Genomic DNA, 23,929 nt, shown 5'->3' with positions numbered 1-23,929 from the left:
TATGTAGTGCTATCCTATTATGTATTAATTCCCATTAAAGAGAGTCATGAAGATTGTTTTTTGGAAATGGTAGCCTTACATCCATTTTTGTACTTAAACATTAAAGTGAATTTTCTAGCCTCTAGACTGCAGAACCGTGAAAGTTTAGTTTGGAGTAATCATAATAAATCCTAAAACACAGGAATGAAAATACATAGTCTCGGTGGTCACTAGAGTGACCATCCACATTGGTCTTCCTGTGAAGCAGGCATTCTGTATGTATTTTCTCATCATTTTTTCTCTCTCTCTTTTCTCCTCCCTTCTTCTTTCACCCCTTCAAAGAAAGCTGGCACTGTGACTGTTCACTTCTGGTGAATTATCAACAGTTATTCAGAGGTAGATTAATAAGCTGCCCTGTGACCTTCCTCTGTCCTCTCCTACTGCCCTCTGGCCATTTTACTGTTTTGCACATCCAATTAAGAGGTGGGCAAAGGGAAGGAAGGGAGATGAACTTAGAGTGAGAAGATTCTGCTTCTCGTTAGAGGTCCTGTTAAAAGAGTTGGTGGAAAAAGAACTTATCAGCCAAGAGGTTTGAACTATTTCACTTGTTCATAATTTCTTCACTATCACCCATGAATACTAACATCTGAAATGCACTTGAAATATTTTAAATAGTTGACCAATTAGAATGTCTCTTTGGAAGTGCCTACAAATTTTCAAGTAAATATACTATTATTTAAAAAAAACATTAATAAGATGTAATTTATCTGCTGTTTTCCATTTCAAAGTTTTTTCTTCCATTTCGGCTGCTTCCTCACTCTTCATCCTCCCATATCCCATGCACTTTATCCAGCATCTGTTCCCATAGCAACTTGGTCAAGTTGGCTATGTTTTCACAAAGGTTTCTGGAATATGAAAATTATAAGGCCTTAAAAAAGAATGATCCAACGGTATCAGATACTACCTATGACCTGAGAGAAAAGACAGAAATTCTCCTCAGTGAAAGCCATATAACTAAACTGCTGTCTTCTGAGACCAATTTTCAAAATCCTTTAATGTTGGTTATATCTATTCTATTTATTGGGAGGCAAGTTTTTAAGGTCAAGTATACTACCCAATAAAAAAGTTTATGTCATTCATTTTTTTTGGTATTTTTCTGAAGTTAGAAGCAGGGAGGTAGACAGACAGACTCCCTCATGGGCTCGACCAGGATCCACCCAGCATGCTCACCAGGAGGTAATGCTCTGCCCATCTGGGACGTTGCTCCGTTGCGGCCTGAGCCATTCTAGCACCTGAGGCAGAGGCCATGGAGCCATCCTCAGCACCCAGGCCAACTTGGCTCCAATGGAGCCTTGGCTGCGGGAGGGGAAGAGAGAGACAGAGGGGAAGGAGAAGGGGAGGAGTGGAGAAGCAGATGGGCGCTTCTCCTGTGTGCCCTGACTGGGAATTGAACTGGAGACTTCCACATGCCAGGCCAATACTCTACTGCTACCCAACCAGCCAGGGCCCATGTCATTCATTTAAGAAAAATTTATTGACTTCCCCCAATATGATAGGTTTAACTATAATTAAAAATATAAAATATCATAAAAATACAAAGTGCTATGGAAGTTTAGAGATGGGAGAATGCTTTTAGCTGAAGCAGTTTCCAATATTATTTAAAGTCTTTTAAATTTTTAATTATTTATTTTAGCAAGATAAGAAGTGAGGGAGAGAGATAGAGAAAGACAGGAACATCAATCCATTCCTGTATGTGCCCTGACCAGGGATTGAACCAGCAACCTCTGTACTTCGGGCCAATGCTCAAACAAACAGAGCTATCCGGCCAGGGCCAATATTATTTAATTTTTTTAGTCCTCAGCAATGCTGCCCACCATCTACCCAGTGTAATCAATTCTTCATTTCCCAACTGACCCCCCTACCCATCACATGTGGCCAAGAACACTGAAATGGCGTGTTACTGCAGCTGAATTTATAGAACAACTGTGCAATCTCAGCTTGGCTGTGCAGCAACTATGGACTCTGAGTAATAGTCAGTTTGTGCACAGAATCTGTACCTGCAACTGTCAGCTATGACATTCCTTGCTACGCTGTGGAGCTTATTTAGTGTCATCCATATGCCAGGCAAGTTGCAAGGCCACCTGCGTTGTCGCCTTATAGCACACGCCACTGACATTTCTCACATTCGCCTCGACTGCTAAGCCTCTAACTTGCTATTCCAGGTCTTTTCTCTCCTATTCAGATCTTAGTAGAAACTTGTTTGGCAAAAAAGGAGATTATCATCAGTGACATTTGCATTTACCAAAAGGGGGTTAGACAACATTTTCACTGGCAAGAAAATAAAGCAAATGTTTCCCTCCATTTCCTTTGCAATCGCTTCCCTCATGGTTTGAGGGCTGCTTGCTTTACTAGCTTTTTAACACTTTTGGAAATTAAAAGGAGGGAAAGAGTCAGGTAAATGTGTTGTCACAAAATCAAGGTCAGTGAATTCTCTGCATAGAAAGACTATGTGACCTGGAATCATCTTTTCTTGTGACCCCAGAGTTGATGAAATGTCAAGCTACAGAAAGTTTTCTTAACCCAGATATATGGGCATGTTGCTAATGTTAGGATTCTGTGTTTCTACATACATTGATGATAAGTTCTGTGCAATATCATTTATAACCATAAGAGAGCAAGACCAGGGATTATACGATAGAAAGTTGAGACAATTACACCTGAAAACCCCCTTTATCCCTGTCACATGTTTCTTCCCATATAGAAGAAGATGCATTTTTGGAACACTGATGAAGACAGACAGTTTCTGTACAATGAGAATTAGCTAACGTGGTGCAAGGTAATTTTCAGTAGTATTTCTCCTGTTCTGCTTCTCTGGGTGTCTTGGTGGGCATCTCTACTGGAAGCCCAGCAGTCCGCAGAAGACCCCATCCTGTGCTTCTCCTCCTGAGAAGCTCGGATACAGAGCAGGATGGAGAAGCTGTGGCTCCTGGTGCTACTCTGACTGGAGCAACCAGATCCTATGGAAGTTTTACTAAGTAAGGACAAACTCATTTAAGTAAGGGGCCAGCGAACTGCATACCATAGACCAGATATGGGTCCTTGCCTCTTCTTTTCCATACAGTTCACTGACACATATTCATGCCTATGGCTGATTCACACGACAGAAGCAGAACTGAATAGCTGTCACAGATCTTATATAGTCTCAACTATTCAATATTGGTTCTTTAACAGAAAACGTTTGCTGATCCCTAGTTTACATCATTCTTACTCCATAATTAGAGTGCTTTGGGAGAGTAGAGTTAGAGAATAAAGAGGAGAGTAGGAAAAGCCATTCATTGAGGTTGAATATGTAAACTAAATGAGATTTAAAGACAGAAGTAGATTTCATGTATTCATGCTCTTCCAATTTGCTCTTAATTGTGAACTTTTCAAAGGGAGTAACCAGCATTTAGTGAAAATTGACATTTTTCTGGAGACCATGTTAGAAACTGTCCCAAAAGTAGGTCGTTTGAATTTCATCTGTCAAGGAAATTAGGCTTTCCTGGAGAAGGGATCTTAGAAAAGAGCCAAGCAAGTGAACAGACAGACACATCAAGTGCTCATGCCTCATGAGCCCGGACCTTGGAGGGGCGTCTGCTTCTGCATAGCCATTTACTGCTCATCAGAGCCCAGAGATGAAAGGATGCTAACCTGAGTCTCCCAATTAGAAATGCATTTCCCTACTGTGCAAGGCCAGAAACTGATGGCTTTGCAGGCACTCACTGCAGTTCTCTTATGTATACAGTAAACGGAGAATAGAGTGAAGCAAGGCAGGAACACGCACATGCTCACTCAGCAAATTCATGACAGCGTCCATGGGCGCATGGGCAGTTTGTGGCAGTTATTTCCTTAGAAGTTATGAATTAAAAAGCTTCAACCCTTTTCAGCAGAATGGATGAGAAAGTTAATGTAGTCTGAGTTCGGTGACATGCATTTGTAGAAAAGAAACGGGGTGATAGGGAATGTGTTTAGGCCACTGGTCACGGTTGTAGAACTGGGAGGGCCCTGCTGATCTTTTGAGTCCCAGCCCAATGTTCTCTTTAAACCAAGTTCTGTTCTCTGGGTTAGTTTCTCATTCCTGTCCCTGTGATGATCAGAAAACAAACCTGACATAGTCATGGTGTCTAGGTTATGAACTGGACATCTTATCCAGCCTCAGAGTTGCTAGGAAATAGTCAAATTAGCTGTTTCCTGTACACTCGTTCATTTTTGCATTCTTTCATTCTCGATATATTGCCTTCCAATAATGTCTCTGTTCTTGCCAGGCCTGCGCTCGGGCAGGTCGTTCTCTGTTGCAGCAGCGCCTCCCGTCTTGGATTTCCTCTGTGAACTGACTGCTTCTAGCTGGGCCCCTCCCTCTTGCACTCTGGACCCTTTTGGAAACAGGGAACAGCACTCTATTCTTCTTGGCAGACAACTACCCTCCCTTTCAGAGCAGAAAGTCGGGGAGCGTGTCAGCGAAAATAAAGAACAGAAAATGGAAATGACAGAGCAAGCCAAACAGTAGGAAAATAAGGCTTTGCCTGAAAAGAAAAAAAACAAAACAAAACAAACAAACAAAAAAAAACAGTACCAAAGCAAAGGGAAATAAAATGATTCTGGCAAAACTTGTCCTCTTTTCTATTCACTCTGGGGCTCGCAAAGTGGGTTGGGGAGAGAGGAGATATTATTTGTCAATGCCTTCCCTTGCTAGTTATCCATCAAGTGGAGCTAAAGCCTGCCCGCCCATCACTGCTGCTCTCAATAGCATCACCCTGCTTTTTCCAGTCTAATGTAATAAAACCCATTATGAGTCTCTCTATTCTACCCTCAACTTAACTATGAGGCTAGCACGGTAATGAACAGCGTCAGTTCAGGCAACAGACTCATTCACGGGACCTAGGCAAACTCTTGCTGGTTAATGCCCTCTGCCTTCCATCCTGAGAGTTATCGTCCCCAGAATGCCTCTTTTTATACTGAGGGGCCCACTTCTGCAGGCTGAGCTTGCCCCCAGTAAGGGTTAAAGAATGCTTAGGCTTACACAGTGGTAGGAAAGTGCTTACATGGCGTTCCTTTGTTTCTGTAACTCTGTCTCAAGACTGTGCTGGGATCCCTGATAGAACCAGGGCGGCATAGTCTAACCCTCCCATTTGTGTGGCCCAGTCAGCAAATGTGGAGATGGGACCAGGACCAAAGTAGGACTTTTCTGTAACGTCCCCGAAGACAGAGTGGGGTGGCAGGCAATGCCACCATACAGTGTCATAGTCTTGTTCTTTCCCCATTTACTTAGCTGGACTTCACAGGAAATATGGCCAGAGGAATCCAAGACGGTCAGAGCCTGGAAGGTACAAGGATACACCCAACCCGCTTCGTTTTTCAAAGCTCTTTCAATAAAATCCTCTTGCACAAATCGCCCCCACTCACCTGTTGATGCTATTTTTCTGTGCTAACATCTGCCAGTCCTTGCCTTTGGCATTGGGCGTGTCAAATGTAGCACAAATCCTCTGCCGGATGGAGTAGGGAATTTTGAAGGCTCGTGGGCCGGTCTGTGCAGGGAAAGTGCTGTCCTCTTGTGCAAAGAAAGTGATGGTTTCCCTTTCACTCTAAAACAGAATGAGGAAAGCGGCATCAGATCCAAGTGGGAGCATTCCTGAGCCTCGCTTCTGTTTCTTTAATGAACCTGCGTTAACACACAGGTACCATGTGCTTGCCTACTGTGATGAACTCTATAAAATGTATTGACAAGTTCCCCTCTCTCCTAAAATACTAACTAATGTCTCAGTAGCCTAGTAAATCGTGCGCTGGAGATTGACAACAGCCTCTTCTACTCAGAGAGTCACAATGAGCAGCTTCCTGCCTCTGAGGATATATCAGGGGAGAGCAGAATTAGACTGTTTTTCATTTTTGGTTTTCGGAGATAGCTCTAGGCTCAGTAGCACAAACTACCGAATGACAGATTTCAGTTCAGTCTAAGCTTAAGGAATGACTCTCTGATGGTCAGGGCTGCCCAAACGTGCATGGGCTGGTGGCTGGGCAGCCACCCGTCAGAAAACCTGCAAAGGGGGAACTGATGGTGTGGTGATCATCTTAAAATTTCTGTTTTCCCCAGTCTTAAAGTAATTGTGTGATTCTAGAGTAAAAATTCTCATCTTGTTTTAGAACTAAACTTCTTTGGTAAAATGTGAGCCTGCCGTGAGTCAGCGATGAGATCTGGACTATTCTGCCGAGTGGCGTAGGCTGGAGGCCCTGGGCCTGCCTTGGGCCCACCCTGCTTCTGATTTGGGGTTGTTCAGTGAGGCTTTGTTATTCCAGTACTTCACAGCGCATGGGTTACCATACCCTACACGGAAACTGGTCACACTGGAGGGAATAGTAACAAATTAATGCGGACTAACAGAATGTTAAGGCCTGAAAAGTATTTGATTGAATCACTCCCATGAGTATAATACTGTATGTTACAAGACAACAGGGATACTACAGAGGTAATTAAGGTCCCTAAACAGTTGACTATGAGATAATCAGGACAGGTTTTTCCTGGTGGGCCTGACCTAAGTGGATGGCCCTTAATAGAGAGAAAAGGGAGCTCTTATCTGGAGTTCTCTCCTGCTGGCCTGGAAGAAATCAGACAGCCATATTGTGAACTATGGGGGAGGGGACAGGAAATGAGGCTCTGACCTGAGGGTGCTCCCTAGGAGCTGAGAGTGACCCCTACCCAGCAAGAAAATGGAAACTTCAGTCCTGTAGCTGCAATAAACTGAATTCTTTCCACAACTTAAATAAGCTTGGAGGAGTCTAAGCTCCAGCTAGGAGCACATGTCCTGCCTCAACCTTGACCTCAGCCTCGTGAGACAGCTATGCCTGGGATTTTGACCCTCAACAGAATCGAGACCATGAATGGCAGTTATTTTAAGCTGTTAAATGTATGGTAAATTTTTTATATGGCAAAGGCACCTAATAGAAAGAGAAATTCAAATATCAAATTTAAGATTGGGTTAAGGGACTACTTAGGAGTTTTAATTTTTTAAATTTTATTTCATTTCTTTTTGAAATATATTTTTATTATTTAGAGAGAGAGAGAGAGGAAGGAGAGAGAGGAGAGGGAGACAGAGACAGAGAGAGAAGCATGAATTGGTTGTTCCACTTAGTTGAGCATTCACTGGTTGCCTTCTGTATGTGCTCTGCCCAGGGATCAGATCTGCAACCTTGTCATTTTGGGATGACACTCTAATAAGCTGAGCTAACCAGCCAGGGCTACTTTAGGACTTTTTAACCCCTAAGAAACTATCTTTTAAGTTAAGAACTTGCCATCTTGGTTGCCTTAATTTCTCAAATCATTACTTCTTTTTCTATTGAAAGCACCAAGCCATGTTGGCTCTTTTTGGATAGTGCCCGTGCTCATAGTTATCAACTCTCAGAACTGATGAGGCTGGTGAGGCTGGTGTCCTCAAAAATTTAATTGAAGAAACTGGTTCATATATATATATATATATATATATATATAGTTTGACAACACTTTAATATTTAAAAAGAAATTTCATTGAAAATATTGGGGTGATATTGGTTCATAAAATTATACGCATTTCAGGTACACAATTCTACAATATATCATCTGTATATTGCCTTGTGTGTTCACCCTCCCCCGCCCCAAGTGAAGACTCCCTCCATGACCATTTGATACTTGTCTTTCTATGATTTATGATTGGCTTATTTCACTTAGCATAATGATCTCCAGGTCCATCCATGCTGTTGCACAAAGTAAGATTTCACTCTTTTTTAAGGTGTAGTAGTATTCCATCATGTAAATGTACCACAGCTTTGTTATCTACTCATCTACTGATGGGCACTTGAGCTGCTTCCCAATCCTGGCTATTGTAAATAATGCTACAGTGAACACAGGAGTGCATATATTCTGTTGAATTAGTGTTTCAGGTTTCTTGGGATAAATTCCCAGGAGTGGAATTGCTGGATCAATAAAGCAGTTGCATCAGAGGTTTTATTAATAAATAATTACATATTTTGTTTTTCTATAGCCATTTAACACAGTTACATTTTGAGGGTTGTGTTTTGAAAACAATAAACCACTATTTCCAAAAGGGTATCTCAGACTATGTTTCAAGAAAGAGCATTCTTATGGTCAAACACATTTGAGAAATGCTGCATATTATATCTTCTTTATGGAAAACCAAAGAACTTTTGATCATATTAAACAGATTCTACTTACTGATTTTAGTTCCCCTGTCAGCCTCAATTTCCTAATCCATTTTATAGCATTTTTCGTAGACTCCAGAGAGGCTATGAAATTTGGTAAAAGTCACCCAGGTAGTTTGTGACACAGCTAAAACTAGAACTCTGATATCCTGATACCTACACCAGGACTCATTTCACTAGATCATGCTGCTTCAAGACAAGTCCCCAGAAATCCACAGAACAAGGAGGTTAAGAAAAATGCTCTGAGCAATATTAACATTATGCTTCAGGAATTAGGAGTAGAAAGGGCCTCGAGGAAGGAGGTATTTTGAGTTGGCCTTAAAAAATGGGTAGATATTGACTGAATAAAAATGGAATGGATAAGTGATTATTTAAGGCAGAATGGAGGATTCTTTTCTGATAGATTGGATGTTATACAGATTAGGCCAACCCAGGCTTCTTAGTGCATAAAATAGGTTATAAGATATATTATTTTTTTTAAAAATCACAGTTTGTAAAATTTCTTCTAGCCTTTAACAATGCAAATCATGTAGGAATGGTTTTCTTAAATATTTCCTGGCATAAGGCAGGAAAATATTCTTATAAGGGATGGTAGAAACTAGGAATAGATGAAGAAAAGGAATCTATGCAAGAAAACATGGTAGTTATTATAAAATGGTACCCAAATGTGTTAGCACATGAAAAGGCTTGCCAGAGAAGCTGAAAACATTGAAAGTACCCATGCCAAAGGACTACAACAGACAGAGAATTGGCTTCTGGAAGCCCTCACAGCATCTATGAATTGATCGAGTGCACCAAACTCTATCTTGACTGTTGGTAGAATAAAGACTACTTGAATACATCAGGTATTCAGAAAATAAATTGAATACAGTGGTGCAATTTGAAAGTGAATAAAATATTATGAGACTAACTCTAAAAATAAATATTTTTTTCTATTTACTACATTTTAACAAGTGGGTCCCCATTTCCCTTAAAAACTTTCCAAATTTTACATATTTTCCATGCATAAGGATGACACTTGATGTAACATTTATGATGCATTTTAAAAGACATCTGGGCCAAGTAATAAGAATCCTGTAGATACATCACATTTTCTGATGTTTAAATTAAGTATTCAGAGGAACAGTAGATTTTCATGCTCTGCACATCTGAGATAAGCAGCTGCTACCTGGTTAGCTTGGGAGTTATAAAGCAATGAGAAATTCCAAGTATTCCATGTATTTTGTATCAGAAAAATCATCCCCAACTTCTACCATTTTTGGAAGAAAAGAAGTTGCTTGAAGGGAAAATTATAAAATTATAACGTGTGAGATTTCCATTTAAAATAGTTTCTACCAAAAAAAAATTGTTTTTACCAAAACAAATATACATTCTTCAATAATATCACATTAATAAGGAATAATGAAATAAATTACTTGTGATGATTCTTCTCTTCCCTTCAATAAGAGCAAAATGATATCGTTGCTTTACAGAGGATCAATTGGGGATAATTGTTAATTAAATCAGTTGGGTTAAATTTAAGACGAGCCAACTTGCTTCTAAAGATCAACAGAATAACGGCCATTGTAAAGAGCAGAAAAGTTGTATGATCACTGTATTTTTTTTTTCTGAAGCTGGAAACGGGGAGAGACAGTCAGACAGACTCCCGCATGCGCCCAACAGGGATCCACCCGGCACGCCCACCAGGGGGCGACGTTCTGCCCACCACGGGGCTATGCTCTGCTCCTCCAGGGCGTCGCTCTGTTGCGACCAGAGCCACTCTAGCGCCTGGGGCAGAGGCCAAGGAGCCATCCCCAGCGCCCAGGCCATCTTTGCTCCAATGGAGCCTCGCTGCAGGAGGGGAAGAGAGAGACAGAGAGGAAGGAGGGGGAGGGGTGGAGAAGCAGATGGGCGCTTCTCCTGTGTGCCCTGGCCGGGAATCGAACCCGGGACTTCTGCATGCTAGGCCGATGCTCTACCACTGAGCCAACCGGCCAGGGCCTGATCACTGTATTTTTAAGTGTGAGGAGATATGAATGGTTGTGTATCTCACTGATTAGAGGCATAGAGGAATATGATGAATTGAGGCTGAACATAGAGAACAAAATGTCTTTAATGAGAATAATCACTGCATTTAGATCTTTAAAATCAATATTATTTTATATACATTAATGATATATATATATATATATATATATCTTTTACTACTAATGGTTCCATGGTTAAATTCATGAAATAGCAACACGAAGATAATCCATTAAAGTAAGGTAGGAGTTGGGAGCCCTAAGCCTAAATATGCAGCAACTTTTGGAGGAATGGGGATAGTAAAAAATATTTCAAGAAACCTTTTAAAATCTTCAAAAGTTTTAATTCCTTATTATAACTGTATTAATCAATAAAACCCATTAATAACTCATTAAAAATGACCCAATGCAGTCTCTTTCAGCCTAGTGGCTATGAAATGTGATGGGATTTAATAACTGATCTCTTATTCCTGATTCTCTGATTGATTCAGTGAATGTATCTTGCTTCCTCCCTATGTCATCCCAATTTTCAGCACTCTGTATATCTTTACTTCATCTTGAACTGTCTAACACAAAAACCAAGTCATTTTTAAGGAGAAGAGGATGGTTTTTATTCATCAGACACATCACCTGATATATGTATGCTTTTCCAAGGAGTGAGACAGTCCTAGGGTTGGCAAGTGCTCATTCCATCAAGACATCTCTTGGAGGGAAGATGATCCATGTGTAGGAAATCTGGTCTATTTTCCAAGATCTACAGAATCAGCACTTATTCTAGCCCACCACACAAAAGTTACAGCTCATCCTTCTACAGTCTTAGGAAAAGAATATCCTAGTTTTCATATACTTTCATACTCAAAGTCAGAATTGCTGCTGGTACTGTGATGTTTCTCACTAGTGCCTAAGCCCCCAAAGACAAGGCTTATATTATGTACAAGCCCACAGTTAGGACTGATAAATTGGACCTCTTTGACAAGGATCCTTAAGTAGCATAGTATGGAAATTTAGTCTTTGATCCTAAAGTCACATATCTCAGGAAACTGTGGTTACCCATCTTACCGGCTACGACGTTGACGAGAAGTTGGACCTCTATGAGACTTATAGCATGTAAAATTGTTATAGTATGATACTAATCCACAGAATTGTGACAGTTGTATGTAAAAGCACATGAAATGGTGCCTGAAATATAGTAGCTTTCAAAAGTTATTAATTTTCTTCTGACATGGGAAATTATAACAAATTAGACTTGCCTAAGAAATACAGTTTATTTTAAAGAGATGGAGTCGTACTGGGCCAAATTCCAGCAGCATCACTTGAAGCAATTAATAAAACGATCCTTCCAGGATCAAAGGGTTCATAAAGCTTCTCAAATGCCGGAGCTTACAAATTGGATGACTGTAGTCCAATATTGAATATCTAAATATTATTCTCATACTTGCCTACTTTTATCAAGAGATACTGTGATATTATCTTCTCCAAGCCATTTTCAAAGTGACTGTAAACTTTGTGAAGCATTCAAAAAGGAACTGGAGAGTAAAGGATAAGATTATATTTATTAGCTCATTTTCCTTTCATGCACTTCCACAATTTAAGCAAGGAGAAAAGGTACCAGGATACATCAGCTCTATCACATTCCTTTTACATAAATATCCTGTCATAGCAGAAGTTGATCCTCAATATCTGAGTGCCTTAAGAAGTAAAAATCTTTTAAACTTAGAATTCTTTTCTTTTTTTTTTTTAGTGCGTACGTTAAAGAGAGAGACTGGGACAGACAGGAAGGAAAGATATGAGAAGCATCAACTCATAGTTGTGGCACCTTAGTTATTCATTGATTGCTGCTCATACGTGCCTTGATTAGGGAGCTGCAGCTGAGCCAGTGACCCCTTGCTCAAGCCAGCGACCTCGGGCTAAAGCCACTGACCCTGGACTTCAAGTTGGTAACCTCGTGCTCAAGCTGGTGAGCCCATGCTCAAACAGCAACCTCAGGGTTTTGAACCTGGGACCTCAGCTATTGGTCTATCCACTGTGCCACTGCCTGGTCAGGCTAAACTTAGAATTGTTTTTGTTACCCTGTTAGCAGACATTTGGGCAGTGTGCATCTGAGGCATCTTTATGGTCTGTTTTCCTTCTTGCTTCTGAATACCAAAAGGAAAACCTTGGTTTTTCCTTTGGTTTTTATTTTAAAACATTCCTACAATTTTTATTTTACTTTGAAATGTATTGTGCTAAATACACCATGACTGTTTAAGAAAGATACTCTAAAAATATCCTACCTAAGTTTCTGGATATACCTTCCCCATCAAAACTCCTTTAGCACATAATGCTAATTAGCAATAATGAATGCAAATACTGTATAAACATGTCAGTTCAGACAGCTATCACTTTTTGAGGCACAGTCCTTTGGAAAGACATCCTCTTCTGAAAAACTATTTGGAGAATTAGCAGTGCTCATTCTGCATGAACAATGAATTGGAATGAGAATGGAGGGAAGTGATAATGCTATAAGGCTACAAGTTTTCAGAGGAAAAAAAAAACCCCTGGAATTGAGGTATATACATGTATATAAAATGTGCTAAACCTTCTGCCAAGCTGAAATGAATAAGGATATATTATTTATGTATTTATTTGTAAATATGAATGTGTGTGTATACACACACACACACATATATGCACACACACATTGTACAGGTGAATAATAAAACATACTGGTGTGGGCTTTTTTAGAGCCAGAGTTGACTTTAGAATAGCTGAGCAGAAGCATCGCATACCTCCCCTGAATCTATCCTCATCTCCTTGCTCCCTGCACTCTTCTAACAACCAGGAGGGAATGCCAATCAGAATCATGGCAGATATCAGATATCTTTTAGCAAAAGTGCCCAAGTGAATTCTCCTTGGACTCCCATTCTAACTCTGCCCTTCAGTATTGATCTGGTGTTGGACAGGGTCCTTTCCTTCTTTGCACTTCCATGTCCTTCCTTTACAGAATATGATTAACATCTACTCTATAGTATTATGTTGATGAACCTAGGTTTAATGGAAATGGGGGTGCGCAGAACCTTGAGCCTGGAGGGTTTGAGAAATTGTAAGACAGTATGGAGCCAAGACCCTGAAGATGAAATAACACATTTGGGACAAGTGACTTTTAGAAAACTAGTCAGAAGCAACAGAAAACTGCCCAATGGTAACCTTGTGCCTCTTCTTGGCATGTGTGTGTCTCATGTCTCAACTGTACCGCCAGCTAATAATGAATTTCAGATGATATTCCAAGCCTACCGTGGACATTATTAGATTGCCTGTGGTTTTGTGTGTAAAGAGCTTTGTTCCAGTTCCTTCCCCAAAGGTCCCTTCATTAGTGCCTGAGTTCTGATGAGTTGTTTCCCTGACCAGTGGGAAGCTCAGTATAATCTGAAGCCTGAGAAAAAGTTTGTTTTTTCCCTTATCAGTAATGAGGATTTAAAAAGTGCCCGTTGAAGCTCTTTCCTGCTACTGTATAGTATGACTGTGATAGGAATATTCTTATTGTCCTTTGGAAATGGGTCAAGAGGCCTGCAGGCCAAGGACTCACCTCTAGGATTGATGTCTGCACTTGGAGGATCTGTTCATGGCCTTTGAGCTGCCGGATGCAGATTTTGCAGGACAGCTGGGTGGTGGTGGGCGTGTAGCGCTCCAGGGAGAAGGCACAGTGCAGGGGCTGCCGGTTGCTGCACCACACGCGGGAGAACGGGACTTCCTGCAGGGAGATCGGGTAGAGAAGGGGGCTGTGGTGTGCAGAGCCTGGCTGAGAAGAGCCGAGAACAGGAGAGGCTGAATAGCAATAATCATGATGATGATGATGACGATGATCGCAGCAGAGATAATTGCCTAAGTGACTTTGGTGGAATTGTTGTAGAAATAATGTTCCAGCATATGTCAAGTAGCACAAAAGTAATTAGTGTCAATTCCAATTGATAACATTTAAATTCCAAAACCACACTGCAAGAGCTCAGATTTCACTTGGTGACACAATTAGAAAGATTGCCATCAAACATGAATCATAATGCCTTTCCACTTAAAAAGTATTCTTAGAACACTCCTCTGGCCCACCCTTCTACCTAAGCCTGGGGGTAGGATGATATCTTTTCTCACTTAAATGAATATTATGCTAAAGAACTGATTGATCCAAACTTGTCCCCATATTACAAACTCATTCTGAGCCATGTCAATAGAACACAATATGGCTAATAAAAATTATACCTACTGCAAAATCACACACACAGACACACATTCCAGAGAGAGAGAGAAACACATCGGGCGGCCCCCGACTAGTCTAGTTTGCCAACTCCTCATTTAGTGCATCCACTCCACAATTCTGGGTATGGTGCCCCCTAACAACCCGACACTTTACTAGATAAAAAATAGGAAACAGTAAGAAATTAGGTTTTATCCCTACTCTCAAGGGACTTCCAGACAACTGAGTGGCAAAAGCAATGTTTACTAAGTGAGAGGGAAATTATAAAAATCAACACAGATCACCCTTTGCCCCACTGCTGGTTAGTGCTTGTCACTGAATGGACTGGGCTCAGGCATGTGGCTCTGTAATAATGTGTAGTAGAGCTCAGTAGATAATTCTGAGGTCAGAATTTCAGAAACTGATACATTTTCATCTACTGAGAAGTCTCTCACGCCTACTCACATCAGGCTGTGTCCTGGGCATTGATCTTGTATGTCTAGCCTCTAGTAATGGCTAGTCTCACTTTTTTTTTCTCTTTCTCTCCTCTCGTTAATTTGCACTTTAACTTTTTGCCATAAATTCAGTTTCTTATAAAGCCTACACTGAAAGGTGGTCTAGAAATTTGATGTTCTAAAGTGTGACTGGTAGTGAAACCAGCATGTGTTATAAAACTAAGGGCCATGATTAAAATTCAGTCGGCGCACTTTGAGGAACTAGGAGTTGCCTAGTTAGTTCCTGAGCTTTACAGTACACACACTTGTTTCCTACTATTCACTACAGCAATCTCACAGGTTTGGATTTTCGATACTCATGGGGAGACTAGCGAGGAAGGATGGGCTTTAGATTGTTGTACACTTAACTTTTTTGTTAATAATTATTTTTTTTATTTATTTTTAGAGTTTATTCATTTTAGAGAGAGGAGACAGAGAGAGAGAAGGGAGGGAGGAGCAGAAAGCATCAACTCCCATATGTGCCTTGACCAGGGAAGCCCAGGGTTTCGAACCGGTAACCTCAGTGTTCCAGGTCGATGCTTTTACCCACTGTGCCACTGCAGGTCAGGCGATTGTTGTACACTTAAGAGAAGACAGTCAGCTTCAGAGAGTATGAGAGAATAAACTCAAGCATCAACTCCACATCCCAACAAGAAATATAAGGGCTTTGTGTTTTGGCTTTATTTGTTTGCTCGTAACCCTAAATCAAGGGAAAGGTAGTGGAAGTCTACTTTGGTCTCAGGAAGTAAAAACAGGGGCTTAGAGAAGGTCTATGTGTGTGACACTGTGGTGTTTCATTGACTTTAATCTTGTGCATGAAGTTTTAGGAAAAACACTGTTTTTGCCATTCTCAGCTTTCCTCTACATGCTAGGGGCTGGAATTCTGCAAACTACACTTCATAGACTTCCTAGCAGGCAGGGGTTCGCATTTCCATTCTGCCAGGGAAGGCACTTGTGCTAGACGTCCCCTCGAACATCAGCACAGGCCTCAAGGCGTGAGCTCTCAGCACATGTGAGGTTGGCAGGGGTTTCGGCCGTTCCCCAGGGCACCTTCTGTTTCAGAACTGTTTCCTGAAATTCCTGTATTTGCTGGTTTCCTAATACCATTAGTGCCTTCCTTTGACACTGGCTCTCCTAGGCTTTCTAAAGGTTCTGTAAGCTTACAACTCCCACGATTAAATTCCTCCTTGTTGGAAATAGCTTGAGTGGTTGCTGTTTTCTTGACCAAAACGATTCTCTTTAAGTTGGACAACACTGAAAGGTGCCACTAGTGGGTTTCACATGAAGATTGTCCTCTTCTAGGGGAAACACTAGGAGAGGCACTAAATTAATGGTCACTAAGGAAGCACTTGTCTGGGTCACAACCTGCTTATACCACCAGCAAGTCAGCACAAGTCCATTTAACAGTAACTTTTCCACTTTCTCCCCACACAGAGGTTTTTACTTATGATCTCATCTTGGTAGACATGGCAGCAGAAAGCACTTCTGATTGGTGCACCTCCCAGCAAATTTTAGGGGAGGTAATTTTCCCTAAAAGACTAAAAAATGACCCTGTGCCCACACAAAATTCTACCCCAGATAAAAGTTATATGTGTTTACAAGTTCTGCCATCATCTGTTTCATAATGCATGGGTACCCTTATTTCCTATTTCAGCCCCTCCCCCCACACACTTTCCAGTCTGCCTAGTGAGCTCTTCAAGGTCCCAGCTGCTCATGGATGCCCACTTACCATCTCTCTGTGGAGGACTCCAACCTCTGTCTCTGGTGTTTATTTCATTATCATCCACCCCTGCCATTATATACCTAATTACTACAGATCATTTTACTTGGCCTTTCCTTTGTCTGGCAACTCTACCTTTAGAAAGCTGATTATCACCCCGTCACTCTCATTGGCATTCTTTTATGATTTTCCTAGTTCCATGAATGGTCCCCTTCTTTGATCTTACTATAGCTAGCTGTGGTACCCTCGCCCGCCGGTCCTCCTGCCCAGTCTCCACTCTACAGTGCTAACGAGGGGCTTAGCGCTCCACTGGAGAGAAATAGAAAGCAGTTGATTGGTATTCTTTAGGAAGTAGCATTGTGGTCTCTCTCTTACCTCTAATCATGAGTGGGGGACCCTGATGGTGACCAGATCACCTCTTATGACAAAATCCCTTTGCTGGGAGTGGGGAGGGACCTGGCCCTCAGGCCTTCCCTCAGCTGATGCCCGCCATCCTCAGGTTACCTTATCATGTTAATGGCCCTCAAATACACTGTCTTCTTCACACCAGTAAATGTCATGGAGTTACTCTGCGCCATCCCCTTCAGTGAAAGACACTGTAACATAGGGCTCTGTGGTTAATAGGCAGTTTTGCTTAAGTAAGGTGGTTTTGCCTAAGCTACCTAAGCAAATTTTTGTTTTCCAAAACTGAAGCTTGAGTCTTTACGGCGTAATATAGGCTCTTAAGCTCTTGGACTACATGGCCAGATAAAGCTGAAGTCAAGGTCCAGCTCTGAAACAAAGCCTACATTATCTGTGGAGAGTTTGAATCCTTGATAAAGCTACCCTCTCTCACACCCCTCCCAGTCACACTGGCCATTTATTTGAAAATGTCTTCTCTACTAAATTTCTCATATTTTTGCCTGAAAATAATGGAAGAAAGGTAGGAGAGTAATGCACACTGCACAAGTACCCTTTCCTTACAGAAAGACGTGAGAATCAGCACACACACACACACATAGCCATCCTTTTTCCTTTCCATTCCACTGCACACAATCAAAACATTTTAAAACTCTGATTTTAAGATAGTATCAAAAGAGTATGGTTTATTGTTGACTTGAGTAGCAGCTGCCAATAGTGCTCAACAAAACATTAAAAAAAAAAGAATTAGAAGCACTGTGATTAGTGCGTTTTCAGGGCAATCATCATTGCTTTCATTATTCAAAAGACGAAACGAAACAAAAACCACTAAGATGCTCACTGGGTTCAGAGGAATTATGGGGGAAATAATATGGGAGGACAAAGTGTAGCAAAGTTATGAGTGTTTAAAGAGTTCCGGAACTGTTCTCATTTTGATTCCCATTATAATTAGGTTCCCAGCAGATGGAGAGAATGCCAATCGTATCCTAGCAGGAGATAGACACTGGGTTCCCCAAGACACATAGCATGCTGAAAAGACAGCTGCTTTTACCCTAGGGAGGTGACAGCCTGACTTTGGGTTTTGTAGGATTTAAAAAATAAATATTTTATTGTGTATTGTTTATTACAGCTACTCCACTCCACAGTCAGCGAGGAATAAGTGAAACCATAATTAAGTGGCATGTAGGTTCCAGTAACCTATCGAGAGCAGAGCTATTTACCACCTAGAGGCGGGTTTCTTAATCTGTGGAGGAGACTATAGCATAACCCTAATTGTAGGAGAGTCTTAAAAAGCCTGAGACAAAGGAGGAATAGTTAATTGTTGATTTGGGAGGACTAGCATTGTGGGCCTCATTTTTTCCTTGAATCAGTATTGCTGTGTGTACAGCAACCAGATCTAAGAACCCACAGAGCCTTTCCTCTCACACCTGGCTTCAAAAGCAATAGGGCTGTGGCAAAGTATCCCATAAAGTGAAACCCTCCAGAACCTCAGCCAACAGGACTTAAAAATCTAGTTGGTCCTCTTCTACACAGGCTCTCACCCTTTAGTTCTGGACACAACCTTGAACTCACAGCATTTGAAAACTAATTTCTTGTGTGGTTTGTTGGTATCTGATGGAGCAAATATTCTATGCATTAGGTACCTCCTAGGCATGTACCTTCTTGGGACATTTCACATTCTCCAGAAGAAAACAGGAATGTTTCTTAAGAGAGAAGCCCTTGGGTATCAATTGGACTATGTTGACCCTCAGATTTCTGATTTGCAGTTAGAGAAAGGGAGAGAGGAAAAAGATAAGGATTACCAGAGGTCTTTCAAGTACTAGGTTAGAAGATGACAAGATGACAGGGAGATTTACCAATTGCAGGATAGACCCATAAACAGTGGTGGGATTTAGCCGGTTCATACCGGTTTGGCAGAATAGATACCTAATCTTTTTTGTTGAGTTCAGCAAACCAGCTATTAAAATGGCACTTGTAATCAGGGTTCTCTCCAAGGTGGGCGCCTGGGCATCCGCCCAATGTGGAAATTACAAATTTACATTCCTTACTCTTTTTTAATGTGCATCTTTGCAACAGCACATTCTAAGTGCCTGTAAGTAATGTTCATTCTATCCACAGGTGAAAAAAATTTGATGGAATTATGCTTGTGATATTTATTTATTCATTTTATAAAACTCATTATACCTTTGATGAAATACTACATTTTAATTCCCTCATGTTTGTTACTTCAGTAGGAAGTGAGGATGCCAATCGAGAAGCAATGTGGAAATATCATAAATAAATTTACTGTTTTTTGTCAGGTATTATTTAATATTTTTCCTTAATATTTTAAAACTCTTCCATATAACATAATCTAGTTTTGTGTACCTCTTTTATTATTCTTATTTAAGTATTAAACGCATGAAATAATAAACTACCCTTCAGCATATTGCTTTTTTATACTTAAAACAGTCATTAGGGCAGAGAACTGGTTGTTAAATTATTTGAATCCCACCACTGCCCGTAAATGACGTCATGAACAGTCGTGCGGTTATCTGTTGTGCAGGAGCTGATAGTTCCTGTCCACTAATTCCTGATGAAAAGCCACTCTCTATTCTCCACACCCAGTATGTCAGCACACCTGGTCTTCTATGTGAGGTCCAAGCAGGTGGAATACACACCTTCCCCCAAGTGCTTATACCCAAATGCCCGGAGCAAACACTGCATGGCCATTAAAATGACAAGCACGGTATATATTCACACGAGCTGGGGGAATTTCAGTGATGACAGGGGCAAGTGATAGCAGTAGTGGAGAGATAGGAGGAATAAAGCAGAAAGCCATTTGTGGGTAAGAAAAATGAAGTGGAAATGAGAACGCAGTGGCAGGCCTCTTGGTACAGAGAAAATTAAATTGTTTCTCAGCCTCCCAAGACTCTTTCAAATTATGCTCAATTACAGAAGACAAATATTTATACGTGTTCACAACATCCATGCAATCCAACTCATCCCAGCAATAAAGCTTGTTGGGTCTGCTGTTAAGCCAGTGCCCTTTGGCTTTGCCTGGCCCTGTGACATTCTCTGGGGTTGGCAGGCATTTCGTGTTCAAGTGCTGCTGAAAGGTTATGGATCTTTCACCTGATGTTTTATCTCTAAGAGTTAAATTTAATAGTTACTTTGGACTGAGTCACTTGCATTAAATCCAGTGAAGTGACATTCTTAAACCCGTAAAGATTAATACAGAGGAATTTACATGACTGTTAGTACTTGTTTTAATAATACCCTGATGTTCAATTTGCACCAGAAACTTTGAATGCTGCTCTCTGGGAAACAGAAACACAGGTCTAGAACATCCTAAACAATTCAGCCATTCATAGAATACTTCCTTCCACGAGGAGATATGCTGAATGTGCCCCCCCCAAAAGAATTTGTTCTGGGCTGTGAGAGATGTTATTGTTCCTTTGAATGCATTGAAACTGTACTTAGAGCAGCAAGACTCGCGGTAATGAGAAGTCTGAAAAGTAAGTAGGAACATATGGCCTTGTCCAATTAGAAAATTCTGAATTTTAGGAGCTATGAGGGTTGGCAGTTCAACTTTTACTTTTTTCTTAGCTTTTATGGTGCAGCCAAGGTTTTTCTCTGTGTGATTTGGCTTGTTCCGGTTCTGACAAGCTCATATATTGATACCTTGTGCAAGTTTCTTTGTTCTTTTTTAATAAATGCCACAGAAATGAAAAAGTTAAAAAAAAAAACCTATAAGGCTCTGCAGGTTATGTTGATGCAGAATGAAGAAATTTGAAAGTCTTCCATGATTCCAGATCAATATGAGTCACCAGTAGCTTTTCCAGAGTTAAGGGAATGTCTTGTCACTTGAAGCACAGGTGACTCTGGCTTAAGAAACCATGGTAGACCAGTTGGCTGCTAATGTTGACAAAATTTACTGAGAATTTCATAGCATTCAGAGATCAGAGATTTTTTTATGCTAAGCAATGACTCCAGTTCCTTCAAAGTTATCCAAGGAGATGAAGTCATATTGCAATTAACAAAAATTCTCTGATATAGAGTTATATAGACAATAATATACGTGTATCTCTATATATTTATAAGAGTCCTAAGAGGTAATAGCCTTTCTTTGCCTCTCAATTTATAATTTCTTTTCCACGTCTTGTCCAATTCATTTGAGAGTAAGCCATCCATATATTCAGAACATAACTGTCTTATTCCCACCTGCCAGCGTAGCTCTCCACAACCCAATATCACCCTTAAAAGATTCCTCACTGACCTCCAGTTTTTTAATTACTGAACATAATTAAAACAATATCACATAATTACCTGATTTTAATAAAAAACCAACCAACAATAATTGCTCTAAGCTATTAAACTGCCACCTTCCACCTGTATCGAGCAGCAATTTGAACAGGAGAGGGGGGAAATGTCACATTACCTGACATGGAAGCGCCTTTTTTCCCACGTGTTAGAAACCTGTGGATTCATGACAATATGTTTAATTCCCTGTGTATAGCCCAAACTTACATTTCTATGACAGTTTTGAGATTTAATCCATACTTTTAAAAGAGGAGGAAAGGCAAGAGTTCCCTCACCAAAGTCTGTGACATGCTCGCTGGTTCAAGCAAAGCTTTTTCTGTTAAAAACCCATCTGGCCAGTACCTGGCATGCAGTGAATGGTTTAATTCTCCAGAGGAACGGGGGGATGTCGAGGACAGAGATCTGAAGACTGAAGGTATTCCCTTTGAAATGCAGCAACTTTGGTTCTTCCAGTAGCTGTCCACCTTGATGCCTTTCATCCGAAACCACCTCCTGCAGGACGGGGGGAAAGAGGCAGGACAGTGAGTATCCAAGTCTCTCCATGTCTCCTCCCCACAGATGTGGGTGCTCACTACATGTATCTCCCAGACACAGACAAACAGCGCAATGAATGCTGTCCTCTTTCACCTCCACACTCATGCCAGGTCATGACAGAGGACCAAAAGCTTCTAAGTAGCAGGATTTGGGCAGGAAGAAGCAGTTCTTTATTACTATGTTGCCTAGGCTTTCAAACACATTGTGCCTTTCTTTAGACCTCCATTACCCCAGGCAAATTTTAACACCGCTGAATTTCCACAATTGTATGAATTCATTCTGATATGACCATAATAGGAGTGCTTTTGTACCTAACCGGACATTTTGTCACATTTCGCAATAAAGGCAGAAACAGCCCCTCCTACTCTGGTGCACTTCTTTGTCACTAACGTAGGCATTATCCGTATTTAGTCTCTGGCTCAGAAGAGATGTTACAGAGGGCACAGATCATGTTGGTTTTTACTAATAATGTTCATAAAAGTTATGACACCAAAGGCCAAGAAAAACATAAGTTATCAAGCCAGTTTTAGCTTAGAAAAAAGAAAACCAAATTCCTGAGATAAATACTCCTGCATATTTCACTAGAAAATCATCGTATCTTATGCAAACGCAATACACATACCTCCTATTGAGTAAACCATTTAACTGGTTCCCAATTCGTGTTGTTCAGAAACATTGGCGAGATGGTAGGGCAAGTGAAATAACAGATATGAATTCCGTAAAAATCTTAAACTACTGCGGGGGTAAGGTTTTTAGTGTTTCTAGCAATAAGAGACCTCCCTAAATCTATTTTTATCAACCATCATTAATTAAGTTAAAATTTTCTTGCAGAGCAAGGATAAATAAGAAAACTAAAATCCCTTAATTATGTCCTATACTCTTTCCAGATTCTAAAAACGATAGTAATAAGTCAGACAAATGGGTTTATAAATAAATACAGTATAAATAGATTTTAATTATAAATGTACATTTCAATTATCAGTTCGTGAAACACCTTTTAGAGCTCTCTACCTCTTGTTTATGTGTAAAATAGCATGAATAAAAACATTGCTGACAAAGCAGCAGCTGCCCCGCTTTAGTCCCTGGTGTACATATAAACACGTTGCTAGCACCTTTTCTGAGAACTAAATGATTCAATCCAATGTTATTTTCTCCAGCTCTTTGGTCTTGCTAGTGGGCGGCTGTTTCTTGGGGCCCCTCAGCTGAACTCTGTGATGGTGGCAATGTTCTCTATCCAATGCAGTGTTCACTAGCCACGGTGGCGTTAAGCGCTTAGAAAGTAGCTGATCCAACATGGATGGATCTTGATAACATTATACGGAGTGAAAGCAGTAAATCAGAAAAAACTAAGAACTGCATGATTCCATACATAGGTGGGACATAAAATCGAGACTAAGAGACATAGACAAGAGTGTGGTGGTTATGGGGGGGGGAGGGAGGAGAGGGAAGGAGAGGGGGGAGGGGAGGGGCATAAAGAAAACCAGATAGAAGGTGAGGGAAGACAATTTGACTTTGGGTGATGGGTATGCAACATAATTAAATGTCAAAATAACCTGGAGATGTTTTCTCTGAACATATGTACCCTGATTTATTAATGTCACCCCATTCAAATTAATAAATAAAAAAGAAAGAAAGTAGCTGAGTGACTAAGAAATGAATTTTTCATTTTAGTTTATTTAAATCCCCACATGTGGTTAATACTTAACGGTATCTAACCATGCTGTGTTAAGTGATTCATAATGTTGTGGATCTAAGAATTGGGCAGAACAACATGGAGGCCAGCGAGTGTCTGGAGGGGACCTCAGACAATGGAAAGAAAGTGGCAAGGTGGGGAGAAAAGGAAATTGATTTCAAATGCTGACTTTAGGTCTCTCTCAGATGCTGGCCTCTGGGTCCTTCCTTTGAGGTTAATGTGTGTCCACTGGAGCTATGCTTGAGCCAGGCTTTGGGTACAGAAATGAAACTCTCCCTGCCACCAAGGAGCTCACAGTCTAGCGGGAGTGTCAGAACAGCTGGCTTATGATTACCGTACTGTGTGATAGTAAAACGTATGTGTGCCTGGGAA

The 23,929-nt window shown here is 40.8% G+C and overlaps 1 protein-coding gene across 6 annotated transcripts in view; it reads right to left on the bottom strand.

The window, feature by feature from the left end:
- UNC5D (unc-5 netrin receptor D) overlaps positions 1 to 23,929 on the bottom strand; it is a 534,428-nt gene that overhangs the window by 13,255 nt on the left and 497,244 nt on the right. For all 6 annotated transcript variants that reach the window (XM_066235599.1, XM_066235600.1, XM_066235602.1 and 3 more), the window contains 3 exons: positions 21,673 to 21,822; positions 13,774 to 13,938; positions 5,422 to 5,600 (listed from right to left, as the gene is read on the bottom strand). In XM_066235599.1, the coding sequence (XP_066091696.1) occupies positions 5,422 to 5,600; positions 13,774 to 13,938; positions 21,673 to 21,822 (494 nt within the window). The remainder of the gene's footprint in view (positions 1 to 5,421; positions 5,601 to 13,773; positions 13,939 to 21,672; positions 21,823 to 23,929) is intronic.

This window comes from Saccopteryx bilineata, chromosome 6, assembly GCF_036850765.1.
Source record: "Saccopteryx bilineata isolate mSacBil1 chromosome 6, mSacBil1_pri_phased_curated, whole genome shotgun sequence".
Taxonomy (NCBI): Eukaryota; Metazoa; Chordata; class Mammalia; order Chiroptera; family Emballonuridae; genus Saccopteryx; species Saccopteryx bilineata.
Note: the sequence above shows the minus strand (reverse complement) of the source record. Positions and strands in the feature narration are given on the sequence as shown.